Source organism: Acinonyx jubatus, chromosome B1, assembly GCF_027475565.1.
Source record: "Acinonyx jubatus isolate Ajub_Pintada_27869175 chromosome B1, VMU_Ajub_asm_v1.0, whole genome shotgun sequence".
Lineage (NCBI taxonomy): Eukaryota > Metazoa > Chordata > Mammalia > Carnivora > Felidae > Acinonyx > Acinonyx jubatus.
Window position 1 is genome coordinate 168,533,388 of NC_069382.1, and position 26,744 is coordinate 168,560,131.

Sequence of the window (26,744 nt, forward strand, 5' to 3'; positions counted from 1 at the left end):
TGATCTGTATATGTCAATCCTATGCCAATATCACACTCTCTTGATTACTGTAGCTTTATAGTAAATCTTAAAATTAGGTTGCATGCATTCTTCCAACTTTGTTCTCTTATAAGATTGTTTTCACTATTATGGGTCCTTTGCATAAAATATAAATTTTAAAACCTGTTTGTCAGTTTATACAAAAATTCTGCTGAGATTTTCTTTAGTATTACATTGAATCCATAGACCAATCTGGGGAGAATTAACATCTTAACAATATTGAGTTTTCTGATCCCTTAATGCAATATCTGTCTCTATTTACTCAGGTAGTAAATTTTTCTCAAAATAGTTTTGTAATTTTCAGTGTACAGGTCTTGCACATACTTTGTTAAATTTATCCCTAAGCATTTCATGATTTTTGGTTCTATTGTAAATGGTGTTTAATTTTTTTAGTTTCCAATTGTTCATTGCTAATATGAAATACAACTGACTTTGTGTATTGACCTTATATCTTGAGAGTTTGTTGAAATCACTTATAGAATTAGAACTTCTTTGTAGATTCCTTAGGATTTTCTGTATAGACGATTGTGTCATCCACAGACCATTTTTTACGTTAAATTCTAACTGGGAGTTCCCAGACTGACAGTAATACACTGATGGTATATATTCAAACTCCAAATTTAAGTGTGGACGTATTAGGTTAGTAGCTATAAATTCAAACAGAATACTTTCATTTTACTGTCTGGATCCCAGGCCAAAACAGACAAGCTTTCTTGTCCTTTCCCTATGCCAAGAAGCAGAGTTTTTCTTCGCCCACTGTCACCTAGAGTTATAAGTCTTGACTTTATTTTTTTTAATGTTTATTTATTTTGACAGAGAGAGAGAGAGAGAGAGAGAGAGTGTGTGTGTGTGTACGCATGTGTGTGTGTGTGTGTGTGTGTGTGTGTGTGTGTGTGTGTGTGTATGAGAGAGAGAGAGAAGAGGGGAGGGGCAGAGAGAGAGAGAATCCCAAGCAGTCTCTATGCTCAGCAAAGAGCCTGACATGGGGCTCGATCTCATGACCATGAGACCATGACCTGAGCTGAAATCAAGAGTCAGATGCTTAACCAACTGAGTCACCCAGGAGCCCTGAAAATCTTGACTTTATTAAGGGGACTTTATCCCAGCTTCCTACCTCATGAGATGTCAAAGCCTTGTTAAAACCTAAGCCCCATGGTTATCAAGATGGGAAAACCCCACCTAGGTCCAGGGGTACCTGAGAGAGAGCCCACTTGCCTACTGCTCTGGTTTTACCTTCTTTGGTTTTGGCTCTCAGGTAACAGTTACCCATTACTATAAATGAACTAATGTGTCTCTTCATTTGGCTGGTCCTGATTAGTATCCTTTATAACAAAACTGTCATTGTAAATACACCACTTTCCTGGGTTCCATAGTCATATTAATGAATTGCTGAACCTGATAGGGAGAGGGGGCCATGGGAACCCCCCCCTCCAATTGGTAGCTAGTTGGTCAGAAGTACAGGAAGCTGGAGGACTTCACTTGCAACTAGCACCCACTTTAGAAAGTGGGGCAGTCTTGTTGGAGATTGTGTCCTTTAATCAGTGGATTTAACTCCAGATAGTTAACATTAGAATCAAATGGTATTGCAGTACATCAGTTGGTGTTAGAAGTCAAGGGAAGTCCAGGTTTAAAGGTTGAGGGAAATAGACTATTTCTTGAGACAAGCAGGAGCAAAGTCACACTGCAAAGAGACATGCATACTGGGATGGGAGGAATTTGTGGCCATTACACAGGTTTATTACACCTACCTTCTTGCTGGCTTAGCTCTTCATTTCAAATAATGTTTGGGGGCACCTAGGTGGCTCAGTTGGTTAAGCATCCGACTTTGGCTCAGGTCATGATCTCGTGTTCCATAGGTTCCAGCCCTGTGTCCAGCTTTGTGCTGACAGCTTAGAGCCTGGAGCCTGCTTCAGATTCTGTGTCTCCCTCTCTCTCTGCCCCTCCCCTGCTCATGCTCTGTCTCTCTCTCTCTCTGTCTCTCAAAAATGAGTAAACATCAAAAAAAATCTTTTTTAGGGGTACCTAGGGGTTCAGTCGGTTGAGTGTCCAACTTTGGCTCAGGTTACAGTCTCACGGTTCCTGAGTTCAAGCCCCAGATTGGGCTCACTGCTGTCAGCATAGAGTCAGCTTCAGATCCTGTCTCCCTCTCTTTCTGCCCCTCCCTGCTTGTGCTCTCTCAAAAATAAATAAAGCAATAAAAAAAAATTTTTTTTTAAATAATGTTTGTTAGGGGCACCTGTGTGGCTCAGTTGCTTGAGCTACTGACTCTTCATTTCCGCTCAGATCATGATCATCCCAGGGTCGTGGGATCCAGTCCTGCATCAGCCTTCATGCTGAGCATGGAGCCTGTTTAAGACTCTCTCTTTCTCTCTCTCTCTCTCTCTCTCTCTCTCTCCTCTGCTCCTCTCCCCCTCTGCTCCTCTCCCCAGCTCTGTGCTCTCTCTCTAAAAAAAAAAATTAAAAATTAAAAAATTAATTTAAAAGATTGTTTATTTTTCAATAGTTTTTATTTATTTATTATAATTTTATTTTTTAATAAAATAAAATAATGTTTGTTATATTTTATGCATCACTTCTAGATGTTTTGTAGGGAGGTTCTCCTGGCTATCAGTTCACAGTATTACCAGATAAGGAAGCTCTCCGTATTACTTAGTATACTCAAGTGGGTAGTTAGAGACTAAGAAGGAAAGGCTGAAAGGAAAAACACTGCCAGTACCACAGAAAGATCCACTTAAGAGGAATCTAGAGAATAGAGAAGATGAGGGGATAGGCACCACTAGTTAAATGTGTAAAAACAATGAATTATCTAGGAAGCTGGGGTGGGATGTTGACTTTGAGCTAAAAAAAAGTATAAAATATAGAAGAAATCTAGCAGAAACAAAAAGAATGTAAAATATTAAAATGGCGTAGAAATCCTCTCTGGAAAGAAAATTCCTGCAAGAAAGGTAAGTTTCTTCTCAAAGGAAAAAAACAATGCTTCAAAATACCATCTTTGTTTACCTACAGAAATAAAAAATTACCCAAAGCTGATATTCTTATTACTGTTGTGCTTGTACAGTGTCGTCCTTCCATTTAAAGTCACAGATACAGCGGCTAGCATTGGAGCAATCAGACAGAGAAGCACAAGGAAGTAGCAGTTGACTTTCCGTAGCAGAGCTCAGCACAGGAATTGTTTTATTGCTGGGGCTGCTTCTGTTGAATATGCAGATACACTAAAAGTACCACTGGGTTATACAGAAAAGCTAGAGTTACAGAGCATGGCTATCAGGCCAGTCCTTTAGGGAAAGTAGGAAAGGGACAAGGGGAAGTAAGATTAAATCACTTGACAGGGGATAAATAGTCTCTCAGGTAGTAATGGATTCCTGTTTAGACTGGAGGGTGTGTAGACAAGATAGGTACTCCACCTTCAGGCATCAGCAAGAATACTTTCCTATCTGGACATTTTCCCTCTCAAAGTATGGTTCGTGTATCAGATGTAAATGTGGAACTCAGGCTAGGCTGCTGCCATGTCCGTGTTGAATTACCTGACCCAGATCTTCTTATCTGTAGACTCTAGAACCCAAATACCTTCATGAGGTCAACAAAAGGAACAGGTGGGTATTGAACTGTTCTTTGCACTTTCACTACAACTTTTGCGCAGCACACAGCATATTCTTGGGTCTATACTGCAGTTTGGTGGGAAAAACAGTAGACTAAAAATATCACATCTCTTTTACAAAAATGTTCAGAGCCGCTCTCTTCTTAATGACCAAAACCCATAAATAACTCAAATGTCCATCAAGAGGTAAATGGATAACTTGTAGTATATCCTTACAACAGAATAATGTTCAGCAACAAACACAAATATAAGCGACAGCATGGATTAAATTTAAAAACAGCATGCTGAGTTAAAGAAGCCACATATGAAAACATATATGTTATATACTCTAAATTTCACTCATGCGAAGTTTTAGAATAGGCAAACTAATCTGGTGGATTCATTCACCACTCTCCCCACTATTATGACAAGCTAGCTACACTGGCATTCTTTTTGTTCTTTAACATCAACAAGTACTGTAGCTTTCCACCTCGGAACCCTTGTTCCTATTCTGCCCCCTGAGTAGAATATTGTCTTCCTCTTTTAATCAGGATGATTCCCACAGTTTACATATTCTTTTTTTTTTCCTAAGGAAACCTACCCTAAAACCCAGACTTAGGTCAACTTTCAGAACATTATCACAATCATCCTAATTATAAATAAATAATTATTGATATTAGTACTTGTTAGGGACTTCTCCACCTTCAACTATGACTATCTCGATGTCAGGGACAATTTATGTGTGCTCTCTGTTCTATTCCCAGCCCCTATCACCATTCTTGAAAATATAGTGAGAAAATAATAAATATTTGTGGATCAAATAAACAGCCAAATTAATGAATTTCCACGTTCTCATTTTCAAAAAATGAGACTTTTTTTTATTTGACAATGGTTTTGTAATATTATTTTCCTTTTTTTCAAGTTTTTATTTTATTTCAGTTAGTGAACATAAGTGTTATATTAGTTTCAGGTGTAAAATATAGTGATTTAACAAGTCCTTACATCACCTGGTGCTCATCATGTTTGTAATATTATTTTCTTTTTTTAAATATTTTTTAAGTTTGGGGCACGTGGCTCAGTTGGTTGAGCATTCGACTTCGGCTCAGGTCATGATCTCGGGGTTTATGAGTTCAAGTCCCACATTGGGCTCTGTGCTGACAGCTTGGAGCCTGGAGCCTGCTTCAGATCCTGTGTCTCCCTCTCTCTCTGCCCCTCCCCCGCTCATGCTTTGTCTCTCTCTCTCTCTCTCTCAAAAATAAAAATAAAACATTAAAAAAAATATTTTTTAAGTTTATTTATTTATTTTTGAGAGAGAGCGCACACACACACACACACACAAGTGGGGCAGGGAGGGGAGGCAGAAAGAGAGAGAGGGAGCCGGAGAATCAAAGCAGGCTCCAGGCTCTGTGCTATCAGCAGAGAGTCTGACTTGGGGCTCAAACTCACAAACCATGAGATCATGACCTGAGCCAGGGTGTCACTTAACCGACTGAGTCACCCAGACGCCCCTATAATATTACTTTCTACACAGGAAATGAAAAAGTAATCTAGTCTTCTCTCTAATTTGGTTATTCAACTTTTTTTCCTATGCTAGTTTTAAAACATTTATTTTGGCTCTACAACTTCTTCTGGTAATGACATATAGAGTTTTAGAATCATTGTTACATTTGAGAAACCCCTGTCAAGTTTCTTTCGTGTATGAGATACAAGATTACATGGCATCTGAAGATCTCTCGTGCAGTGACAAACCTTAAATGCTCTGCATTGTCAACATTCATTAACAGTGTGCAGTAGGAGAATTCCTGGAAGCCATTTCTACATTGAGACAACTGGCAATAACTTAACACAAAAGTGATTTCAAACTACATAAATGCATTCCACTAAATCCAAACTAAATGTATCCAAACTCAGCTGGATTCCAAAAATGCCTAAGGACACACCAATGCCTCCCCACACGAGGGAGGTACTAAGGAGGGTAGTCAGAGTGGATAGTAAAGTAGTCTTAATCTATGGTTAAAAATTTTGCAACAAACTCTTATAACTGTATGACTCTGCTAAGGTCCTTCTCAGGCGGTGCTGAAACTTGAACTTCGTTAGCTTCAAGGTAAATCCATCTCTGCCTACCTCACTGGGTTGTAGATAGCATTAAACAATATACTGGATGTGAAAGTACTTTTTTTTTTTTTTAATTTTTTTTTCAACGTTTTTTTTTTAATTTATTTTTGGGACAGAGAGAGACAGAGCATGAACGGGGGAGGGGCAGAGAGAGAGGGAGACACAGAATCAGAAACAGGCTCCAGGCTCCGAGCCATCAGCCCAGAGCCCGACGTGGGGCTCGAGCTCACGGACCGCGAGATCGTGACCTGGCTGAAGTCGGACGCTTAACCGACTGCGCCACCCAGGCGCCCCTGAAAGTACTTTTTAAACTATAAAGAATTACACAGAGGTAAGATGGTGATAACGATGATGGGCTCCCAGCCTCAGTCCAAGTTTTGTCCACTGTACATATGTGTGGGAGCTCCTGGTGAGAAGGTTTATCCTAAGAGGACAGACAGGACTGACACATCTCACTCAGTAACAAACCCTTGGTAGATACAGTAAGAGATGATTTCTTTTCCAGTCAGGCCCTCCATGAACCATGTCTCTCATCCTTTTGTGGGAGTCACGTGAGGGGTGCATTATGAACAAACACTAAAATAACTCTTTCATTGCAATAACTTTATATAAGTCATTGGGCCAAGGAAATTTTGTTGGAAAACTCCAAAACTCCACTCCATAATTCTTAGAGTTTCAAAGAAACTCTAAGTGATAGACTTAAACCTTAGAACAGTTCAGTTGACTGAATAATAAAATACCCCTGATTCTGCCTATGCAATTTCATATTCAAATATAATAAGAAGCTATTTATTTACATGCATTGCTATATTGGCATGCATAATGAAAGCTATGGTATTTTTATTAAAACGTATTTAAAGTCAGTATATAACACTTTCCTATTTCTCCTGGGTCTTCGGCCAAGCCAGTCCATTTCAGAGTTGAAATGATTGGATAAATAATGTAAAAAAGGAGGAAGAGAGCAGCAGATTCTATATTTAAAATTTTTTCTATATTTAAAAAAAAGTAATATTGGGAAAATCTAATTCTACTCCATGTTGACCCTAATTTCTCCCATATCTGGAATGGAGTCAAGGATAATAGCAGTGAAAGTCTAATAATACAACTGGTTATAAAGTATCTCCTTCTCCCCTTCCTCTCCTTAGTACATCATTTGACAAATGTACTAGTTCACTTCTTTAATTTGTTTGTTTTTAATGTTTATTTATTTTTGGAGAGAGAGAGAGAGAGAGAGACAGAGCATGAGCAAGGCAGGGGCAGAGAGACAGGGAGACACAGAATCCGAAGCAGACTCCAGGCTGTGAGTTGTCAGCACAGAGCCCAATACAAGGCTCAAACTCACGAACTGTGAGATCATGATCAGAGCTGAAGTTGGACACTTAACCGACTGAGCCACCCAGGCACCCCTGTACTAGTTCATTTCTAATGAAATACCAGAACTATACTTTGAATAGGGAAAGCCAGAGAGGTATATCTAATATTAAACAACCATATTGTTGGCCAGTCACACATACACACGTAGTTCAGGATGTTTTGATTCAATTGAACAAATATTTACTGAGTGTCTATAGATCCTAGGCATGGTTCTAGGTGTTTCCCACACAGCTGTGAACAAAAAAGATCCCTGCAGTCCCACAACTTATATTGTAGCAGAATATGTACAATAGTGCGTTGCTTCAAGGTAGTGTCAGATCTCCTAACTCAAGAGTCACAAGGCAGTTAGGATTTGGAAAGAGCTCGTTTACTCTTTTTTTTTTTTTTTTTTTTGAGAGAGAGAGAGAGAGAGAGAGAGAGAGAAAGCAGAGGAGAGGCAGAGGGAGATGGAGAGGGAGAGAGGGAATCTTAACCTTAACCAGGCTTCATACCCAGTGCGAGGCCCAATGCAGAGCCTGACACACACAACCAAGAGATCATGACCTGAGACAAAATCAAGAGCCTGATGCTTAAGTGACTGAGCCACCCAGGCACCCCATCCTCTACTTTTTTCGTATCAGCCTCCCCAACCACCAATGGGCAGGGGTCCTGCCATCTAGGCCCACTGTGCTGTCCTATTCGGCTATCCCTTTCACTGCTAACAAAGAAAAAGCATTCTTACCTTTGGCCCTTCCCTTTCTTTTCTTCTCTCTCCATGACACCTGCACCCTTTCCCCAGGATCCTATCTCTTCTTCACCTCTGGCACAAGGTGTGACCCAGTCAGCTCTATGCTACTTTAGATGTGACCTGGTGTGTATAAGATCCTATCAGTGGAGTACATATGGTCAGACTTTCCACATTACAAGACTGACCTCTCCAAATGTGTTAATATTCCAAAAGCGTCTCTGTCTCTTTCTTGGCATTCAGTCACACCATTGCCAAATGCCTTTCTGTTCCCCGTGGTATGTGCTATGCCCTGGTAAGGGAACAGCATACAGAGAGGAAAAGAATGTCTGTCCTGCCACACTAACATCGAGACAAACAGGGATGCAGATCAGGGCACAGAAATGGAGTTTCTTATAGATAGTAGTTTTCTGTTTCATTTTATGAAAAAAATACTGTGTTATAAATTTTGAACTTATTAATATATATTAAATATTTATTAAAATGTGAATAATGTATTCATTTTTAAGATTAAAGAAGTCAAAACTCTGAAAATTGCATTTAAATAATTGAATTCAATGCTAATGGAGATTTTTTTAAATAAATCAGTGGGTACATTGGGAACTTTGTGTGTGTGTGTGTGTGTGTGTGTGTGTGTGTGTGTGTGTGTGTGTTACATCTTCTTTATCCATTCATCTCTCAGTGGACATTTGGGCTCTTTCCATACGTTGGTTATTGTCAATATCGCTGCTATGAACATTGGGGTGCATATGCCCCTTCAAAATAGCACACCTATATTAAAGGTATATTTTAGACATGACCCTGCCTCTCTGGCCCTAGCTGATTAGACCAGACATGGACCCTGGAGAGACAAATCATAAACAATAAAAATAATAAATAAATAAATTATTTAGTATGCTTGATGATAAATGCTATCGGTAAAAGAAAACAGAATTAAATCTGTTGTATTTAGCATTTGGGATTTGGACTAAGAAATTCTAGTTTAGTCTGGCTGATCTAAGATGAAGGAGATCTAGAATCAGAAGATGAGGGATGGTTCTCTTCTGCATGCCAGGTAAACTGAAAAGCAAAGAAACATGTCTCTTCAAAGAGCAAGAATGAAGCAGGTGTTCAGAAGAAAGTAGACTGTATCCTGATGATTCTCAGTTCTTCCATTCCTTTCCTTTCTTGAGGCATAGCTGTAATTCTTCTCATGGGTTCCCTAAATACTATCTTGTTTAACTATCAATTGATCTATTATCAATTAATCTATCTGAACAAACTTTCAGAAAGCTTAGAAAGTACATGAAAGTGTGAAGAAAGACAAAAGCATATATATCCCATAACCTCATGTACTTTCCAAGCTTTCTGAAAAAGTTTGTTCAGAGAAAAAATGGTTCCAAAATATTTAAATTAGGAAAACAAATTTATTTTTTAAATGTGACAGAAAAAATCTACATCTACTGAGATAAAGTACCTAAAGTGCTTAGCATGGTCCCTGGCACCTAATAGGGGCTTAATATTGGCTACAATTGTTAATATTATTATTATTATTGCTGTTAGTTCTCTTTGATTGCAAGGAACAAAGGAAACGAACACTAGCTTAAGAGATAGATAGATAGATAGATAGATAGATAGATAGATAGATAGATGATAATGTTACCATGAAAACATGGTAATAAAAACACACTAAAACTTCAAGTTGCCTGTTGAATTCAGGGACAATATCTTGTCCACCTCTGCATTCTCAACATTTATCTGCCAGACAGTAAGTACTAAGTTGTTTAATGTATCAAAACCCAAAGGTTCTTAACTGGCCCCTCTCCATTCTATTTTTTAAAATACACACGGAGACGAAACTAACTTCCATGGAAAGTTCTAGTCTCAGTACGTGTTTAGTTCAATCAACCACTGACTCTATATACCTATGGTTTTGATATTTAAAGTGGCTTTCAGATTGACAGCCCTGAGGCATTGGGTATGCTCAAACACCAAAGATTCTGCCATTATGTTCACTATCCTGTGCTTTATGAACACTAAAAAGATAACTGATATATTCCAGAAATATTTTCAATGGAGTGGACAGAAAAGGAGTTTTCTGGTTAAATTTCAATTTGTCAAAGAATTCAATTAACAGGAAACTTCCTATCCCCTGAAAATCATGATGAATCTCAGTTATGATTAGAAGGTGAAACAGGTCTTGTTAAATTTCCTACAGATTCACTTAATTCGCTTAATTTTCTTTAGTCTCTGGACAAGTCTATGCATAATTGAACTCCGAAGAGTTTTTCCAAAACAGTATCTATCTAGGTAGCCCACAGTCCAAGAACTATTGAGTTTCTGGAATTACTTGAAGCAATTCAGAAGGCAAAAGTTGTGCAAATTCTTGGCACATTCCTTCGACAAGTCAGATAGTGTTGGCTACCAGTTCTAACGTGGTTACATTTCCAGTTCAACCAGAAATTTGAAGTTCTGCTATTTATACTTACAATCTGCCATGGTTATTATTATAATGACATTTGATAGTTGTCACAGAAAATATTACATTTAGAATTACTTGATTATTACACAGGCAGACAGTGACTTCAGTCCATTCAAAATTATACAACCTTGTTTAGTACATTATACATTCTCATTCCTAAACTGCTTTCGAAATTCCAGTTTTGGACTTTTGCATATAAGCTGACAAATGAATACTTTGAGCCAAAGCTTGGTGAAGCTGGGTGCCAACCAACAGTTCCATTTTTGCAGTTTCTCCACCATAGTCGTGTATTTATTTAAATATTTGCTTGCATATTGTTCTTATTTCATAGGAATGTGAGAAAATGGAAAAATGAAAATGCAGATTCTAGATAAATTGAGGCTCACAAACAGTACAATTGAGAAAAATGTAGAAATAAGATAAACTTATGGTCATAGCTTTATAAATGTTCTACAGGTCTCTTTCAAAAGCATAGGGTTAGATCCAAAAATGAGAGTGATGAAATTTGTATCTCAGAAGGTAAAATACTAACCAATCAACTTTAAGGTGAATTTTACACGTGGCTGGTGTATTGGTTTCCTAGAGCTGCTGTAACAAAGTACCACAAACACAGAGGTGTTTGAATAGCAATTCATTCTCTTACTGTTCTGTCCAGAATTAAGAGGTCAGCAAGGCCATAATCCCTCTGAAGGCTCAAGGGAGGAATCCTTCCTTGCCTTTTTCCTTGCTTCTGGTGTTTGCTGGTCATCCTTGGCATTCCTTGGCTTGCAGCTATATCATGCCAATCTCTATCGTCACCTGGCCTTCTTCCCTGCATATCTTCTTATAAAAATACCAGTCATTGGATTTAGGGTCCATCCTAATCTAGTGTTACTTCATTTTAACTACATCTGCAAAGAACCTACTTCCAAATAAGATCATACTTTGAGGTTCCAGGTGGACATGGATTTGGGGGAGGTACTATTTGATTCAGTAAAGCTGGGTTCATGGATCATGATTAAAATTTCATGGAGTCCAATTGTTAATTCTAAACCAGGTCATATTTGGTGGTGTAAGATCAGAAATGTACTCAAATTAGCTCAAGTAAAAGAAATTTTACTGTAAGGAAACAATTCTTAGGGGGAGTCCAAGGAAAACAGACAACGAAGACAAAAATTAGGACAGGTCAGGTTTCCTTAGCCTACACATAAGTAGAGAGCTAAAGACTGTTACGGTTTTGCATTGATATAATTCAGCTAAAAGTCCCATCTGTTGCTGAGTCGTAGTTCACATCCTGTCTCATGATATTTTGTTTGGCTCAGCTCCGCCTATGGACTGCATGTTCTTGGTTCAGGTGTCACTGCAGGCTCAGTCAGCTGTGTGTGTGTGTGTGTGTGTGTGTGTGTGTGTGTGTGTGAAAGACAGAGAGAGAATATGTAGGGCTGGGATAGGAACTGCTCTCTTAAAAGAGTTTGCAGTTTGCAGGAGGGGAGGTAATTATTATTATCCTAATACATTTCAATAAATGAATCTCTTCTGCCTTTACTATAGTGAAGAAATATTGATCATAAGTTTACTTTCTTATTTTAATCATATAAAACAATAGGAGTCTGACATCCCAAGCTTCATAATAAAAAATACATTGTAATGTGATTGTTCAAAGTTTAACTGCCCTGAAAATTCTTTCAGTCCTATAATCATTTATCGTACTAATACTAGCAACTTGAGGAAAGAAGCAATTTGAGAAAATGTAACTCCAAATAATTTCTCATTTTGCTACCACAATTAGAAAAAAATAATCAGGGGTGCAGAATTTCTTTGACTCTGGGAACTGTAATTTCCAAAAATATTAGATTAAAATATAAATATTTTTTGAAATTTCTTGAGTTTGTCTTCTTACTTTTTTCTCTTCTGAACATCAGATGCCCTGAAATGGTTTAATCATAATCCTTGGGTTAAAAACACATCCTTCATTGGTACATGGATTGTCTTTCTTCATTTATACATTCATTCACTTATATAAAGAACATATGTGAAGCCACCACTCTTCCCAAGACGAAAGCTTCAACAGGAATATATCTACTTGTGCATTCATTCTCCCATCTTGTTCCCCAGGGTTCCCTGCTTCTCTTTGTACTTCAGGGGTAACCACTACCTTGAACTTTGCTTTTGAATATTATAAACAAGATGTCATATTATGTCACTAAAATTTACTCATGTTGTTTATACCTGTAGTTTCTTTCATGTTTTGAAAATATTTAGTTTTAGTTTGTTGTCCCTGCTAGTTAAATAATATTTAATTTTGATTATACAAGTTTAAGAAAGTTAATGTAACTAATGATGATGCAGATCAGGCTTCACAGTTTAAACTGAAGAGAGATATGCATGGAGACTAAGATATTAGACAAAATTCAAAGAAAGTTTTTAAATTACTATGACAAACAAGTTAATCATTAACATCTTGGTCATACTAGACCGAAATGATTCAGACTTCATATTTTTTGTCTTTATCAGTCATTAGTGAAACATGTCAAACTTACTTAGTTCACTGTAGATATGCTATTGTATGCCTAAATATTAAATTTTAGCAAATCTAAGCCAAGATGTCAGTGATATCTGGAAAAACACTAAAATAAAGCACCATTTTGTTCAAGTTTCATAGTGATTATGCAGATGGTTAATTTCTATGTGACCAGAGGTACAGGGATGATTCATATTTATAACTTGCGAAATTACTCAGGACAGATTTAGCTAGTTACATTTCAAATTGAAAAGCAAATAAGTAATTTCAAGTAAATGGAATAAACACATTTTTAAGAACTGCTTTAAATATCTTGAATATTTTTATCTTTGGTTATATTTTTACTTTAGTCCACTTTCACTATGCACAGCTTTACTCTCTTATTACCCCAGTTCATCCTTTTAAACTATCATCCTGCTCAACATCTGTAGCATTTAGTATGAACAACTTATTTTCCACCCTCATCTTCTGCCAATCACTCTTCCAAACTCTGTACTCTAGAACTGTACTGTCCAATAGTCACTAGCCATATGTTGCTATCCTGATTTTAAAATTGTTTCCCTGTTTGCATTAGCCACTTTTCAAATGTTGTATAGTCACATTTTTCATCATCTTCACTGTTATTACCTGGTCCTTATTAACATCTTTCCTCGGGATTTTTGTAGTTGTCTTATACTTGGTTACTCTACTTCTCACTTGCATCTCTATGCTGTTTCCAACCCAGTAGCTAGAATGATTCTTTCATATTGTATGTACATATATATGTGTGTGTGTGTATGTATATAAATTATGTACAGTTTAGTATGTGCCAGTTACTACTCTAAGCACTTTACAAATGTCAACTTATTTACTCCTCATAAAGATCCTCTGAGAGAGAAACTATTATCCCTGTTTTACAGATGAGGAAAATAAGGCACAGAAAGACTAAGTAATTTGCCCAAAGTTGCCTGGCTCATGAAACACATATCATGTTACTTCTCTGTTTAAAATACTTCAGCAATTCCCCATCTCAGTTATAGTACAAGCCAAAGTCCTTCCAAAGACCAAAATGCCTGAAAGACTAGATGTGATCTGCATTCTTCCTATCCTCATTTTCTTCTATAGCAATTTATTTATTCTCTTGTGTATCTCTCCCCAAATGAATTAAACTCCGCCAGGGCAGGCAGGGATTTTGGTCCCTCTCCCCACTATCAATTTTTTTCTCAGTGCCCAAAACAAAGCCTTGCTAGCAGGCACTTTAAATAATTGCTGCACAAATAAACATATCCCTTCTCATTTACTCCAAGTGGAAATAAAGTTTAAGGAAAGAGGTTAAAAGCAGAGATTTCAGAATTCCTGAATTTTAGAACTGTATAAATTCAGTTTTATTTATGTGTTGTAATCCTTAGGACTTACTATCTTGTGAGTGTTCATAAAGTCAAACAATATTAACAAAGTCATAAGTTGTGTAAAATTAAAATTTATGAGCATATACAAAACTCCACTTAATAATGGGTAAATTACTCAGAGAAAGAATAAAAATGAAAAGCACCACTCTTTTGTTATTTAAATGTGACGGTAAAAAAAAAAACACCTTGAGAGGGAGCGCCTATAAGAGAGTAGATTTTGATGGGTTTAATGACCATTGAAGTTCAATGGATTGTCTGGTACTCTAAATGTCCAAGAACAAAGCATTGACTTTGGGGCAGTCCTAGCAAATCAGCAACTGTGGCCAGTTCTATTCCAAGATGATCACTCCCTTGATTAATATATCTGAAAAACAATTCAGTGAGTACAGTACCTTTAATATTTTTCAGACCCAGTAAACACCAATGGATATCCATCAGAAATAATAATCGAATATAATTTTAAACTTTGGTAGTGGTCAGTTTCAAGAGCTGAATGCTATTTCATATTATTGCATTCTTTTTTCAACTTCCTCTTCTGATATGTGTGCATCTGAGGTTCATTTGCTTCATTTTTTTTTTTAATACATTAAACTTCTCAAACCTGCAGCATTGGGTTTTCCTTTGGATGAAAGAAAAAGTTATGCTGGGTATACTTAGAACATTTTTTAAACATATTATTTTTTCCCCATATTCACAAAAACCATCTAGCTAATTTGTAAACATGCTCACTTCTGGGTGCCATTCTCAGAGATCCTTATTCTCTAGGTTTGAGAGTGGAGTCCGGAAACCTACGTTTCAGACCTTTCGTTGAGAACTACTCGACTCAATGCTATTTCATATTTTGCAACTTTCAAAATATTAATTTTAGAAATCCAAAGAGGGTAAGGCAAACTCCAGTGACTGTCCGAAGAAACAAGACTGAGTAGCTCATGTTGTGCCATATTGTAAAACTTTCCCTCAGTTTGCAGATCTTCTGTCCCTGGAGAGGAAATCCGTTCATTTTCACCGAGTAATTAACAGTCTTTCAACCAGTTCCGTCAAGTCTCTCATGATCCCCAAAAGTCATGAGCTCATCTCCACGGCATAACGTAAAGCTCCTTTCGTCCCTCGTGCCCTTACAGGACCGCCGGGACCGGGTTCGCTTCCCGCCACAGGGGCTCCTCCTCTGCTTGCCCTTTGGTTTCAATCCTCCCAGAGGCGCTCGGCGCGGCAAGTCTTGGCGCCAACCGGGTGGCGGCGCTGTCCGCCCCGCGCGCGGCCGCCCGGGGCCCGAGGGAGGCGGAGGCACGGCCGGCGGAGGAAGGGGAGGGAGCGAGGCGCGCTCCCTGCTCTCGCGTGCTCTCGCACCGCTCGCGTGACCGGCTGGTGTGTGCGCGAAGCGCCGGCTCCCGGGGGCACGTACGGCCGGGCGCGCGCCGCTGCAAGGGGCGTCCGGGTCCCGGTCGGCGGACCCGGCCGGCGCTAGGTGCCGACGGGCGGGCCGCGGGGGTCCGGGGCGGACACAGGCGCACACGCTCCCGGAGGAGCCTTCTCTGAGGCTGCTCTTCCTCGGCCAGACGGAGAGCGGCAGTGTCTCCCCGCCCAGCGCACAGTCGCCCCGCGTCTCCCCCCGCGGCGGCTGCTCCTCCTCGGCACCGCCAGCCCCAGCGCCGCTCCGGGGCGGGCGGCGGCGGCGGCGGGACCCGCGGAGCCGCTTTGTGTGCAGCCCGACGAGGGGCGGCGGCGCAACCACCTGACAGAGGCCCGGGCGCTCGATGCACCTTCCGCCCGCATGAGGAGGAGGAGGTAAAGGCGGCGGCGGCGGCTCGGCTCCCGCCCTCGGTTGGTGGAGGGAGAGGACGGAAGGGGAGACCGGAGGGGGGGGGGGGCGCGGGACCTAGGCCCGGCGGGGCTGCCCGGAGGTACCAGTAAGGCCTGGGCAGCGCCGGACGGCGCCGAGCAGTCGGAGCCGAGAGAAGCCGCCAGGGTCCCTCACCCGAAGTTGAAGGAACAAAATGTGAAGTGCAGAGCCGCGTCAGCCGCTTCCTGGCGTGGGGTTTGGGGTGGAGGGCGGCTTGTTTTCCCCTCCCGCGGGACAGGGGAGGGGCGAGAGCGTGGCGGGGACGCCCGGGGTCCCGAAGCTCGGCCCGGCAAAGGCGTTCGTCTCCCGGAGCCGCCGTAGCGTGTGGGTCCGGTTGGGTCCCTAGTTTTGCGGCCTAAGCCGAGCCCTATAGGCCTCGCGTCTCCTTTCCCGGAGGGGACCGACCGGGCGGGGACTCGGGGTTTCTCTCCGACCGAGCCGGAGCCTTGGGGGCCTCGCCAGGCTCGGGAGGATCCCAAACTTCGGACCTCGGTGCTTGGGGGTGGATTTCATTGTGAAAGGTGGAATGGGAAACTCCTGGCGCTGCCTGGCGCTTCCCGCGGCCGCGGCGGCTGGTGCTGGAGAGCCCCGTGGGTCCGGGGCTGGCGGGGCCCGCGTGAGTGGGGGCGGCGGGGCGGCCACCAGGGTCCAGGCCCGGGAGGATCGAGCGGCGGGGCCGCAGCCGAGTCTCCGGCCTCCCTGGAGAAAGCGCCCTTTGCAGATTAGAGATTTTTGAAATGAAAAAAGAGGTTACAAAGTCTCCCCTTTCTCGCTGAACTTTTGTTTTCTGACCGATAGAGGCCGGTAGAGGACTGTGAAAGAAAAGTTGTCCCCCAGGATGGACTTCACCGCGCAGCCCAAGCCTGCCACTGCCCTCTGTGGCGTCGTGAGTGCAGATGGGAAGATCGCTTACCCGCCGGGGGTAAAGGAGATCACCGACAAGATCACCACGGATGAAATGATCAAGCGACTGAAGGTAAGCATCTGGACACAGTGTTCACACTTAGACCTCTGTGATGGGAGGTGCTCTCTCCTGTTACTGCACTGCTAGGCCTGGCCTTTACTGTGTCACCTACCAGGTTTTCTTGGGTATCTTATAGTCTCCTTTTTTACTCTCTCCGAGAAGTATTGTTCTATCTTGGCTATATCTTTGAATAGTAAGTTCTGTAGAGACATAATCATTATGGGAAATTAAAAGGAGTGTGCCTGTTTTTTCAAACATAAGAATTTAAGTGTTTCTGTAACTTTTTTCTAGAAATATTTATAAGAATACTGTTCATAGTAGATTACAACCTTAAATGTAGGCAATAGTTTGCCTAGGAAAGTTCCTGTTTTCATCAGCTTCTAAGGAGACTGATTTAATCACAAGGGCATTTTATTAAATTGTCACAATTTTCTAATATCCAGAAACTTAACTATGTATTTAGTATGGTTAAACTTTGACAAAATGTACTGACTTCAAAATTCAGAATTGAAGTAAGGTGATGATTTAGGTCCACATGTTCAAAGGGGTTTTCAGGAGAGAGTATTTTAGTTCTTTTTAATAAAGTTAGCTTATTTAAAGCATGATGATCCTAAGATTAAAGTTGTAAGTTTCAGCTTAGGTTGGTCAGTTTTTTTGCTTTCTGTTGCATAGACATAGATTTTGCCCACAGCCTTACAAGATAAATGCTGTTTTTGTCAAGGGATCAACTTGATGCAGTGGTTCTCAACCAGGGCATCTTTGACACCCCACCCCCACTCCCACCCTGGAGACATTTGGTTGTCACAACTGGGGCTAGGTTGGAGCAAGGAAAGGGAAAGATTTGAGGCAGGGAGTCCTGCTAGGAAACTGTTAATAGGAACGTAGGTGAAAGATGTTGAAATCTTGAAGTGGGGCTGTGGTAGTGAGAAGAGAGGTAGGGAAGGATCTAAGAAATGTTTCCTACTTAGAAATCAATTAGACTTGGTGGGAGGTGAGGGAAGAAACAATGTTGATAGTATTTCTATCTTGGGCAACTTGATAAAGTGTATTTTTAGGGAATCATCTTGCCTCTTTGTTCTTAGAGCTTAGTGTAGTGCCTAGTAAGTGTTTACAATGTTGTGAGTGTTTAATGAATATTTACAGTATTCCTGTAGCTTAGTTTTTATTTTTTATTTTTTTAAATTTTTTTTTCAACGTATATTTATTTTTTGGGGGGACAGAGAGAGACAGAGCATGAACGGGGGAAGGGCAGAGAGAGAGGGAGACACAGAATCAGAAACAGGCTCCAGGCTCTGAGCCATCAGCCCAGAGCCCGACGCGGGGCTCGAACTCACGGACCGCGAGATCGTGACCTGGCTGAAGTCGGACGCTCAACCGACTGCGCCACCCAGGCGCCCCTAGTTTTTAAAATCTAATTAGATTCTGCAATTTGTTGTCTCTTGGGAAGGAAGAGGACACAATAGCTTCCATTAAAATAAACTTGATACTAGGTATATGTGAAGTGAGGTGCTTGATTGATGCTCCTTAAGGTTATATTGAATGTTTGGAGATGTTGAAAAATTATGAAATACAAAGCTGTTAAGTATAGATCTTTTAATTTTTATTTTCATATTAAGAATATTGAAATCTTGATTTCTGGTGATGGATAATCTGGTTAAAAAAGAGTTACCACAAGCGTCTGGCTTCGGCTTGCGTCATGATCTTGCAGTCTGTGGGTTCGAGCCCCAAGTTGGGCTCTGTGCTGACTGCTCAGAGCCTGGAGCCTGTTTCAGATTCTGTCTGTTTGTCTGTCTGTCTCTCTCTCTCTCTCTCTCTCTCTCTCTGCCCCTCCCCCGCTCCCGGTCTCTCTCTCTCTCTCTCTCTCTCTCTCTCTCTCTTTCTCTTTCTCTCTCTCTCTCTCAAAAATAAATAGACATTAAAAAAAAAGTTACAATTATATGTACTTCTGTGCTTGAAGGTAGATTATCAGAAATACTGTTATATAAATGGGCATATGACCAAGTTTACAATGAGCATTAGGTTAGAATATCTTTTTTTTCTTCTTTTTAAAGTGTATTTTTGAGAGAGAGTGAGCATGATCAAGGAAGGGGCAGAGAGGCAGGGAGACAGAATTTGGGCTCCATGCTGTCAGCACAAAGCCCAGCATGGGGCTCAAACCCAGCAACCAGTGAGATCAAGACCTGAGCCTAAGTCCGATGCTCAACCGAGCCATTGAGGTGCTCCTGGGTTAGGATATCTATTTCTTATGAGTTCTTGTGGAAGTTAAAATTAACATACATATGAACCATTTTGAATATTCTGCTAAAATTTTGCTTTTCTTAGGTGCCTGGGTGGCTCAGTCAGTTAAATGTCCACTCTTGGTTCAGGTCATGATCTTGCAGGTTCTTGAGTTCAAGCCCCAAGTCAGGCTACAGCTCAGAGTCTGGAGCCTGCTTCGGATTCTGTGTCTCCCTTTCTCTCTGCCTCTGCCCTGTTTACACTCTGTCTCTCTCAAAAAAAGTAAATAAACATTAAAATCTTAAAATTTTTTTAAAAATTTTCTCAACAGTCTTATGATTTTGTTTTTCCCCTGTTTTTCTAAATCTGTTTTGACTTTGTACTTTCTAGGAATCCCTGGTTGGTTAAAGTAGTACTGTCTCATAGGAAGTGGAGATTTTTAACAGTGTTTAACTATTTTTGATGATTTTTGTGTTTATTAGACCATTATGCACCAGTATTATAAATTCAGTAGTTTTTTTTATTATAGCAACAATGTTCAAATGCTGTATAAATACAAACAGGGCTTAAAGGCAGGTAAAATCTTGGTCAGTGGAATTCAGAGATGTTTGGTCCATTCTCTTCAGTATTCAAGAATGGAACAAGCATTTTTACAAGAGAACCGTAATTGTGGACTTACAAAGATGTTTAAAGAAATTTTGGAACTCCCCATATTTCACAGAAGAGAAAATTTGGCCCAAAGTGGCCAAGTAACATGCACCAAGATCAGTCATAGAGCAACTAAATGGCAGAGCATCATATTTATTTTCATTCTTATAGCTGATTTCCTTCAAAGGAATCTAAACTGAGTAGAACTAAGAAGTTGTGATTTTTATTATGCATTTGAAAATGGTAAAGTGAAAAGAGAAAGGAGTCTAAGTTAATTTGCTGTTTTGCAAGATGTAGGACAGCATTTTTTTTAACATTAGAAAGTATTATGATGCTTTGAAACTTTCTTGAAAGTAGTTCTTAGAGTAGGTCTTTGGAATTGCTAAAACACTTAGATACATTAGAAACTTTAATTTCAGGGGCGCGTGGGTGGCTCATTTAAGCATCCAACTCTGATTTTGGCTCAGGTCGTCATCTCACTGTCAGATTGAGCCCTGCTTTGGGCTTCAAGCTATGCGCTGGGCGTGGAGCCTGTTTAAGATTCTCTCTCTCTCCCTCTCACCCTCTCCCATTTGCTGGCACATGTGCTCTCTCTCTCTCTCTCTCTCTGTCTCTCTCTCTCAAAAAAAAAAAAAAAAAAACAAGTTTTAATTTCAGCTTCTAAGGAATTCACATATTCTTATGTCCAATCACACTGGCCTTCTGTCACTTCCTTGTACATGCCATGTTCATTTCTGCCTAAACTGATTCCACATTATGTGATCCATATGTGTACCCGTCTCAACTTCATGTGTCATTCATTTGTTCTTCTGTCACTCATTTGTTCTTCTTAGAGGAGGTCTCTTAGATTTCCCATTACATATTTTTCTAATTCCTTCGTATCACTTATTACAGTTATGATACACATTTATGCATATGTGTATTGGGTTTGTCTCCCCAACTTGTATGTAATCTTTGTGAATACAAGGACCATGTCTGTTTACTTTTATACCCTGCCAACTCCCAAATTTAATGCCTGGAACATAGGTGCCCAACAGATACTTGTTCAGTGAATGAATGTTGGATTAGAAAAGATAGTAATAGAATAGAGAAATAATTTTGTTTTTGAAATAGGATAGTTTGAAAATATTGTGAATGGCAACCAACTTTTTATCTGAGATTATATACCAGAGATGATAATGTAGATATGTAGAATTTTAGAACCAAAAGGTAGCTTAGAGGTTATTTGGTTTTGTCCTGATTTTCCAGATGAAGAAATGGAGTCTGAGATGTTGTGACTAACCCTAGTTACAGAAAGCTGAAAATGATCATTAACAGTTTTGTTATTTAGGGTTGCCTGGCTGGCTGAGTTGGTAGAGCATGCAACTCTTTTTTTTTTTTTTTTTGTTAATGTTTTATTTATTTTTCAGAGAGAGGCAGAATTGGGGGGTGGGCGGTGGGAAGAGGCAGAGAGAGAGGGAGACACAGAATCCAAAGCAGGGTCCAGGCTCTGAGCTGTCAGTACAGAGCCCAACGCAGGGCTTGAACTCACCAACTGTGAGATCATGACCTGAGCCAAAGTCAGATACCTAACCAACTGAGCCACCTGACACCTCAGAGTATGCAACTCTTGATCTCAGGGTTGTGAGTTCAAGCCCCATATTGGGTATGAAGCCTACTTAAAAAAATAATAATAATAATATATAAACAGTTTTGTTGCTTACATATGGTACAATTATATGCTGTACAAAAGTTAGTTATCTGTTAGAAAGGATAGCAGGTAGCTTACTACTAAGGTTACATTAAGCATCAAGATCAATAGTTCACAAATGGCCTGCCTTCTATATAGTTAAGGATTCTGAAACTAATGTAGCAGTCATGTCTGATAACTTTTATAACATATTTAAATACACCTATAAACAGTGTTGTACAAAGTTCCATTAAGTGCTTCTGCCCACAATTTGTTATATGCAATCTGTCTCATATCATGTATTACCAGAGAACTACATGCTATTCACATTTTGTTCATTACTTGCTTTTTTTGGAAATGGGAAGTCCTTGATAAGGCTTGGTTTTTAGAGAGAGGGGCGGGCAGGTTAAAGATTGTTTCTTTTTTTTTCTTTTTTCTTTTTAAGTATGTATGTTTTTATTTAAGTAACCTCTACTCACAGTGCCAAGATCGAAGAGTCATATGCTCCTCTGACTGAGCCAGCCAGCTGCCCCAAAGATCGTTTCTTATGTCCATTTCTTATTACCTTCTTAAGAGCTCAGTACCCCCAGACAGTTCTCTGGCTATTAACTCCATACCCAAATCTGCCATATTCTTTTTTTCACAGAAATCAAAATTTTTATTACTTTGGTGCTGAGAATTAGGAAAGATAAAGTAATAGGGTTTTATTGTTGTGAATATGTCCCCCATTTTTCTCCCACCAGCTGTTATTTCTGTGTTTTTGTATTTTTCTGTCACTTTCCTCTATGTGTCCACAATTCCCCTCTGCCCCACACTCTCACTTTTGCTTTCTGTAGTATGCCTTGTTTGATATAGTTAGGAATTAGGATATAGAGTGCTTGATTAAGGTAGAGCATCACTCTTTTCTCATCAAATGTAGGTTGGGAGAGGGGAGGAATAGATTAGAGGCAGGAAGGCCATGAAATCTTTTCCTTTCTTTTCCTCCAAGTGGACCCCGGAAATACATACTTTGGTTATAATTATTTTCACTTCCATGAAAGAATTTTATTTATTCCTAAATGCCACATAGGATGCTAATTTTACATATAATTCAGTATGTAACTTCTAGTCTCAGTTCTGTCCATATATCATATTTTAATATTTGTTTTAATGCAAAAGATTCTGCTAAGAAATTAAAAAATTAAATAGGCAGGGTGCCTGGTGGCTCAGTCAGTTAAGTGTCTGACTCCTTTGATTTCGGCTCAGGTCATGATCTCACCATTTGTGAGATCGAGCTCCATATCAGTCTCTGCGCTAATAGCAAAGAGCCTGCTTGGGATTCTCTCTCTCCTTCTCTCCCTCTCCTCCTTCCCTGCTTGTGCACTTGCTCTCTCTTAAAATAAGTAAATAAATATTTAAAAAAATAGGCAAGATTTCTTAAAATGAACCCCTAAAATATAGCCAATGTGTATTTGTGAAGTAATACTAACTGTAGCACAGTTCTTATTTTAGACTTCCATTTGCATAGAGGAACTATTCTGGTCATTTGCTGCTGTGTAACAAACACCCCAAACCTAGTGTTTAAAAGAGCAAGTAAGGGGCGGGGGACAAAATAAATATAACATAAATTTTATCATTTCAGTCATTTTTAAGAGTACAGTTTTGTGGTAACAAGCACATTCACATTGTTGTATAACCATCACTACCGTCCATCTTCAAAACTTTTTCATGTACCCTAACTGAAATTTTGTATCTATTAAACAGTAACTCCTTAATTCCCCCTTCCCCCAGCTTAGGCAACCACCTTTCTACTTTGTGTCTCTGAATTTGACTACTCTTAAGAGCCTAGTATAAGAATCATACAATATTGTCCTTTTGTGACTAGCTTATTTCACTTAGGATAATGTCTTCAAAGTTCATCCACATTGTATGTATCAGAATTTACTTTTTAAGTCTGGATAATATTCCACTGTGTACATGTGTGTGTCTGTGTGTGTGTATATGTATGAAACCACTTTTGTTTATTCATTTGTGGACACTTGGGTTGCTTCTACCTTTTGACATCTGTGAGCAAATTTTCTTATTAACAATTTTGTGAATCAGGAATTTGGGTAAGTATTGGCTTAGCTTGATTATTCTTCTCTACATTGCTTACTGTGCTCATTCAGTAGTGTTCAGCTGGTGTCTAGACTGGTCTAGAAGATCCACACTGACTTCTCAAACAGTTGGTGCCTTGGAAGGAACAGCTGTAAGGCTGAACTCAGCTGTGCTCTTTTTTCCTATCTATGATGTAATCTTTGGGCTTCTCTGCATGGTTTCAGGGCTCTAAGACACTGTGGAGGAAGTTGCCGGTACTTTTTAAAGGCTTGGTTCAGAACTGGCAATGTCATGTCTACCTTACTTTAATGGTTAAAGTAGTTGTGGTCCAATCTACATTCAATAGGAGAAAAAATGATTGCTTCTCAATAGAAGAAGAAAGGAATTTGTAGCCATCTTTAATCTACCACAGGAGCTCTTATGACAAATTAGAGTATGCTAACTACAAACTTTGTAGCTGTATTCATAAATTTGAAAAACACTTAATTTCAAAAACAGTAGTATATATCTGCAGCCAACTTGCTAAATTTGTAAAGTTTATTTTAAATACTGTAGGAAAAATTTGTAAGAATTGTTTTTTATTTTTTAATAAATGGGGAGCACCTGGGTGGCTCAGTTGGTTGAGCATCTGACTTCAGCTCAGGTCATGATCTCACGGTTCTTGAGTTTGAGCCCCACATTGGGCTTTGCACTGACGGTGCCAAGCCTGCTTTAGATTCTCTGTTTCCCCCTCTCTCTGCCCCTCCCATGCTCACGTTCTCTCTCAAAAATAAATAAAACATTTTTAAAAATTAAAAAAAAAATTTTATATGTGCTAGTTAGAGAAAAATTATGGGAGAGTCTCATGTTTGATCTTAAAATCCTGTTTCTTTTATTATTTGAATTTTTACTAGAGAGTATTTCTGCCTAATTATGATGATGGTTTTTCCAGTGCTACCCCCTTTTTAGGAATTATCTAAAAAGAATTATCTCAACTTTTTTGGGGGGTGCCTGGGTTGCTTCGTTGGTTGATTGTCCCACTTTTGATTTTGGCTCAGGTCATGATCCCAGGGTCATGGAATTGAGCCCCAGGTTGGACTCTGCACTGAGCATGGAGCCTGCTTAAGATTCTCTTTCTCCCTCTACCGCTCTCCCCCACTTGGCTCTCTCTTTCTCTTTTTAAAAAGAAAAAGATTTACCTCATCTTTTTATTTTGAGACATTTCAGACTTCTGGAGAGTTGGAAAAAATTGTACCTTCAACACCCATATCCCTTCACTTAGATTTACCAATTGTTAACATTTTGTTACTGTTGTTTGCTTTTATGTTTCTCCATATACACGCACCCAGAGGGAGACAAACCTACACTTTTTGTTTGAGAGCTACCTGCAGAAATCATGACATTCTGCCTGTGAATGCTTCAGCATTCTTCTTAGAATAATGATCATTATCACACTCAAATTGGTACAGTTATCTGTTATACTATCCATAATAAAATTCTCCCAGTTGCCCTAAAAATGACTTTTTAAGAGTTGGGTTTTTTCCTCCATCCAAGTTTCAGTATAGGATCATTTGCATTTGTAATGTTTCTTTAGTCTACTTTAATCTAGAAAGTTCTGTCACTGTTTTTGGAGGGGAGAGTTATTTACGATGTGACATTTTTGAAGCATTTGCCTTATAGGAGTTCCATAGTCTATTTTTGTCTCATTGCCTCATGCTTAGATTCAGGTTGAACTTTTTTTAGCAAGTACTTTACCACGCAAGTGGTAATGTATAGTTAGTTGCATCATCAGGAGGTGTAAAATGTCATTTTATCCGGTTGGTTTATGCTAAATTTGATCACTTGGTTACAGTTGGTCAACTCTTTACATTGTAAATGTACCTTTCCCCACTTTGCAATTAATAAGGAATGTTTAAGGTGGCAGTTTGATTTGTTTTCCAGCAATTACTTATCTGATTTAGCATCTACTTTGGTTGTTATAAAATGTCACCTTTTTTGACTCTATCACTCCTGCTACATGCGTAGATTCTATCATTCCTTCTATATCCGTAGAGAAGAGCCTGCCCCCACTCCCCTTTAATTACTCATAAGGGCTCCTGGCTGGCTCAGTCCGTCAAGTGTCCAACTCTTGATTTCAGCTCAGGTTATGATCTCATGGTTCGTGAGATTGAGCCCTGCATCAGGTTCTGTACTGACAGTGTGGAGCCTGCTTGAGATTCTCTCTCTCCCTCCCCCACAGTGTCTCTCTCTCTCTCTCTCTCTTTCTCTCTCTTGCTGTTTCTCTCTCAAAATAAATAAATAAACATTAAATATTAAAAAAAAATAGTCATGGATTCTTCATTCAATGCATTATAATATATTACTATCTTCATTCTCTTTGAGAGACAAATTATCCCAAAATGAGCATGCTGGCTTTGGTGTCCTTTTGAAACATCTAGTATCTTTTTGACATGTCTCTCTGAGTCTTTCAGCACTCCTTTTTTTTTTTCTGGTACAAGTTGTTCACCTTGTGCTTTCTTGCCCCAGATTTGGATAGCTCATTTTTTCCAGAGAGGCCTATTTCCATTTTCAGTAGAGAGTGGTGTTTATAAACCAAGGTCTAGGCATTGGCATCATGTTCACATTGGTAGTAGGATTTAATTTATCCAGGTCCTTTCAGTGTGTAGACCTAAGAAATGTACATAAATACTTTAAACCATGTATTCATTCTGTTTAATTAAAATCCAACACTGCAGGGGCACTTGGCTGGAACAGTTATAGAGCATGCAACTTTTTTTTTTTAAGTTTATTCATTTTGAGAGAGCACACATGTAAGTAGGGGAGAAGCAGAGAGAGAGAGAGAGAGAGAGAGAGAGAATGAGCAGGGGAGGCGGGGGAGAGAGAGTCCCAAGTAGGCTCTGCACTGCCAGTGTGGAGCCTGATGGGGGGCTCAAACTGATGAACCATGAGATATGACCCTGAGCTAAAATTGGGTGCTTAACCAACTGAGCCATCCAGGCACCCTTAGAGCATGCAACTTTTGATCTTGGGATTGTGAGTTCAAGCCCCACCTTGGGTGCAGGGCTTACTTAAAAAAGAAAAAGAAAAAAAACCCAGCACTGCGGTTTTTCTTAAACTTCTCCATTTCCTATTTGTTGGTTTTTTTTTAATTTTTTTAATGTTTGTTTATTTTT

General features: G+C 39.7%; 2 protein-coding genes across 3 annotated transcripts in view; one reads left to right on the forward strand and one right to left on the reverse strand.

Annotated features, from left to right (window-relative positions):
- Positions 1-15,119, reverse strand: part of LOC128314284 (uncharacterized) — a 62,830-nt gene extending 47,711 nt beyond the window's left edge. Inside the window, 1 exon segment of the mRNA XM_053216178.1 lies at positions 14,971-15,119. Coding sequence (XP_053072153.1) covers positions 14,971-15,119 — 149 coding nt within the window.
- A 701-nt stretch (positions 15,120-15,820) lies between these two features.
- Positions 15,821-26,744, forward strand: part of PDS5A (PDS5 cohesin associated factor A) — a 136,536-nt gene continuing 125,612 nt past the window's right edge. Inside the window, exons 1-2 of one of the 2 annotated variants that reach the window (XM_027055627.2) lie at positions 15,821-15,963; positions 16,817-16,994. In XM_027055627.2, coding sequence (XP_026911428.1) covers positions 16,857-16,994 — 138 coding nt within the window. In that variant the 5' untranslated portion in view covers positions 15,821-15,963; positions 16,817-16,856. Of the gene's footprint in view, positions 16,000-16,816; positions 16,995-26,744 lie in introns of both variants that reach the window. The other variant, XM_053217448.1, reaches the window with a different exon arrangement.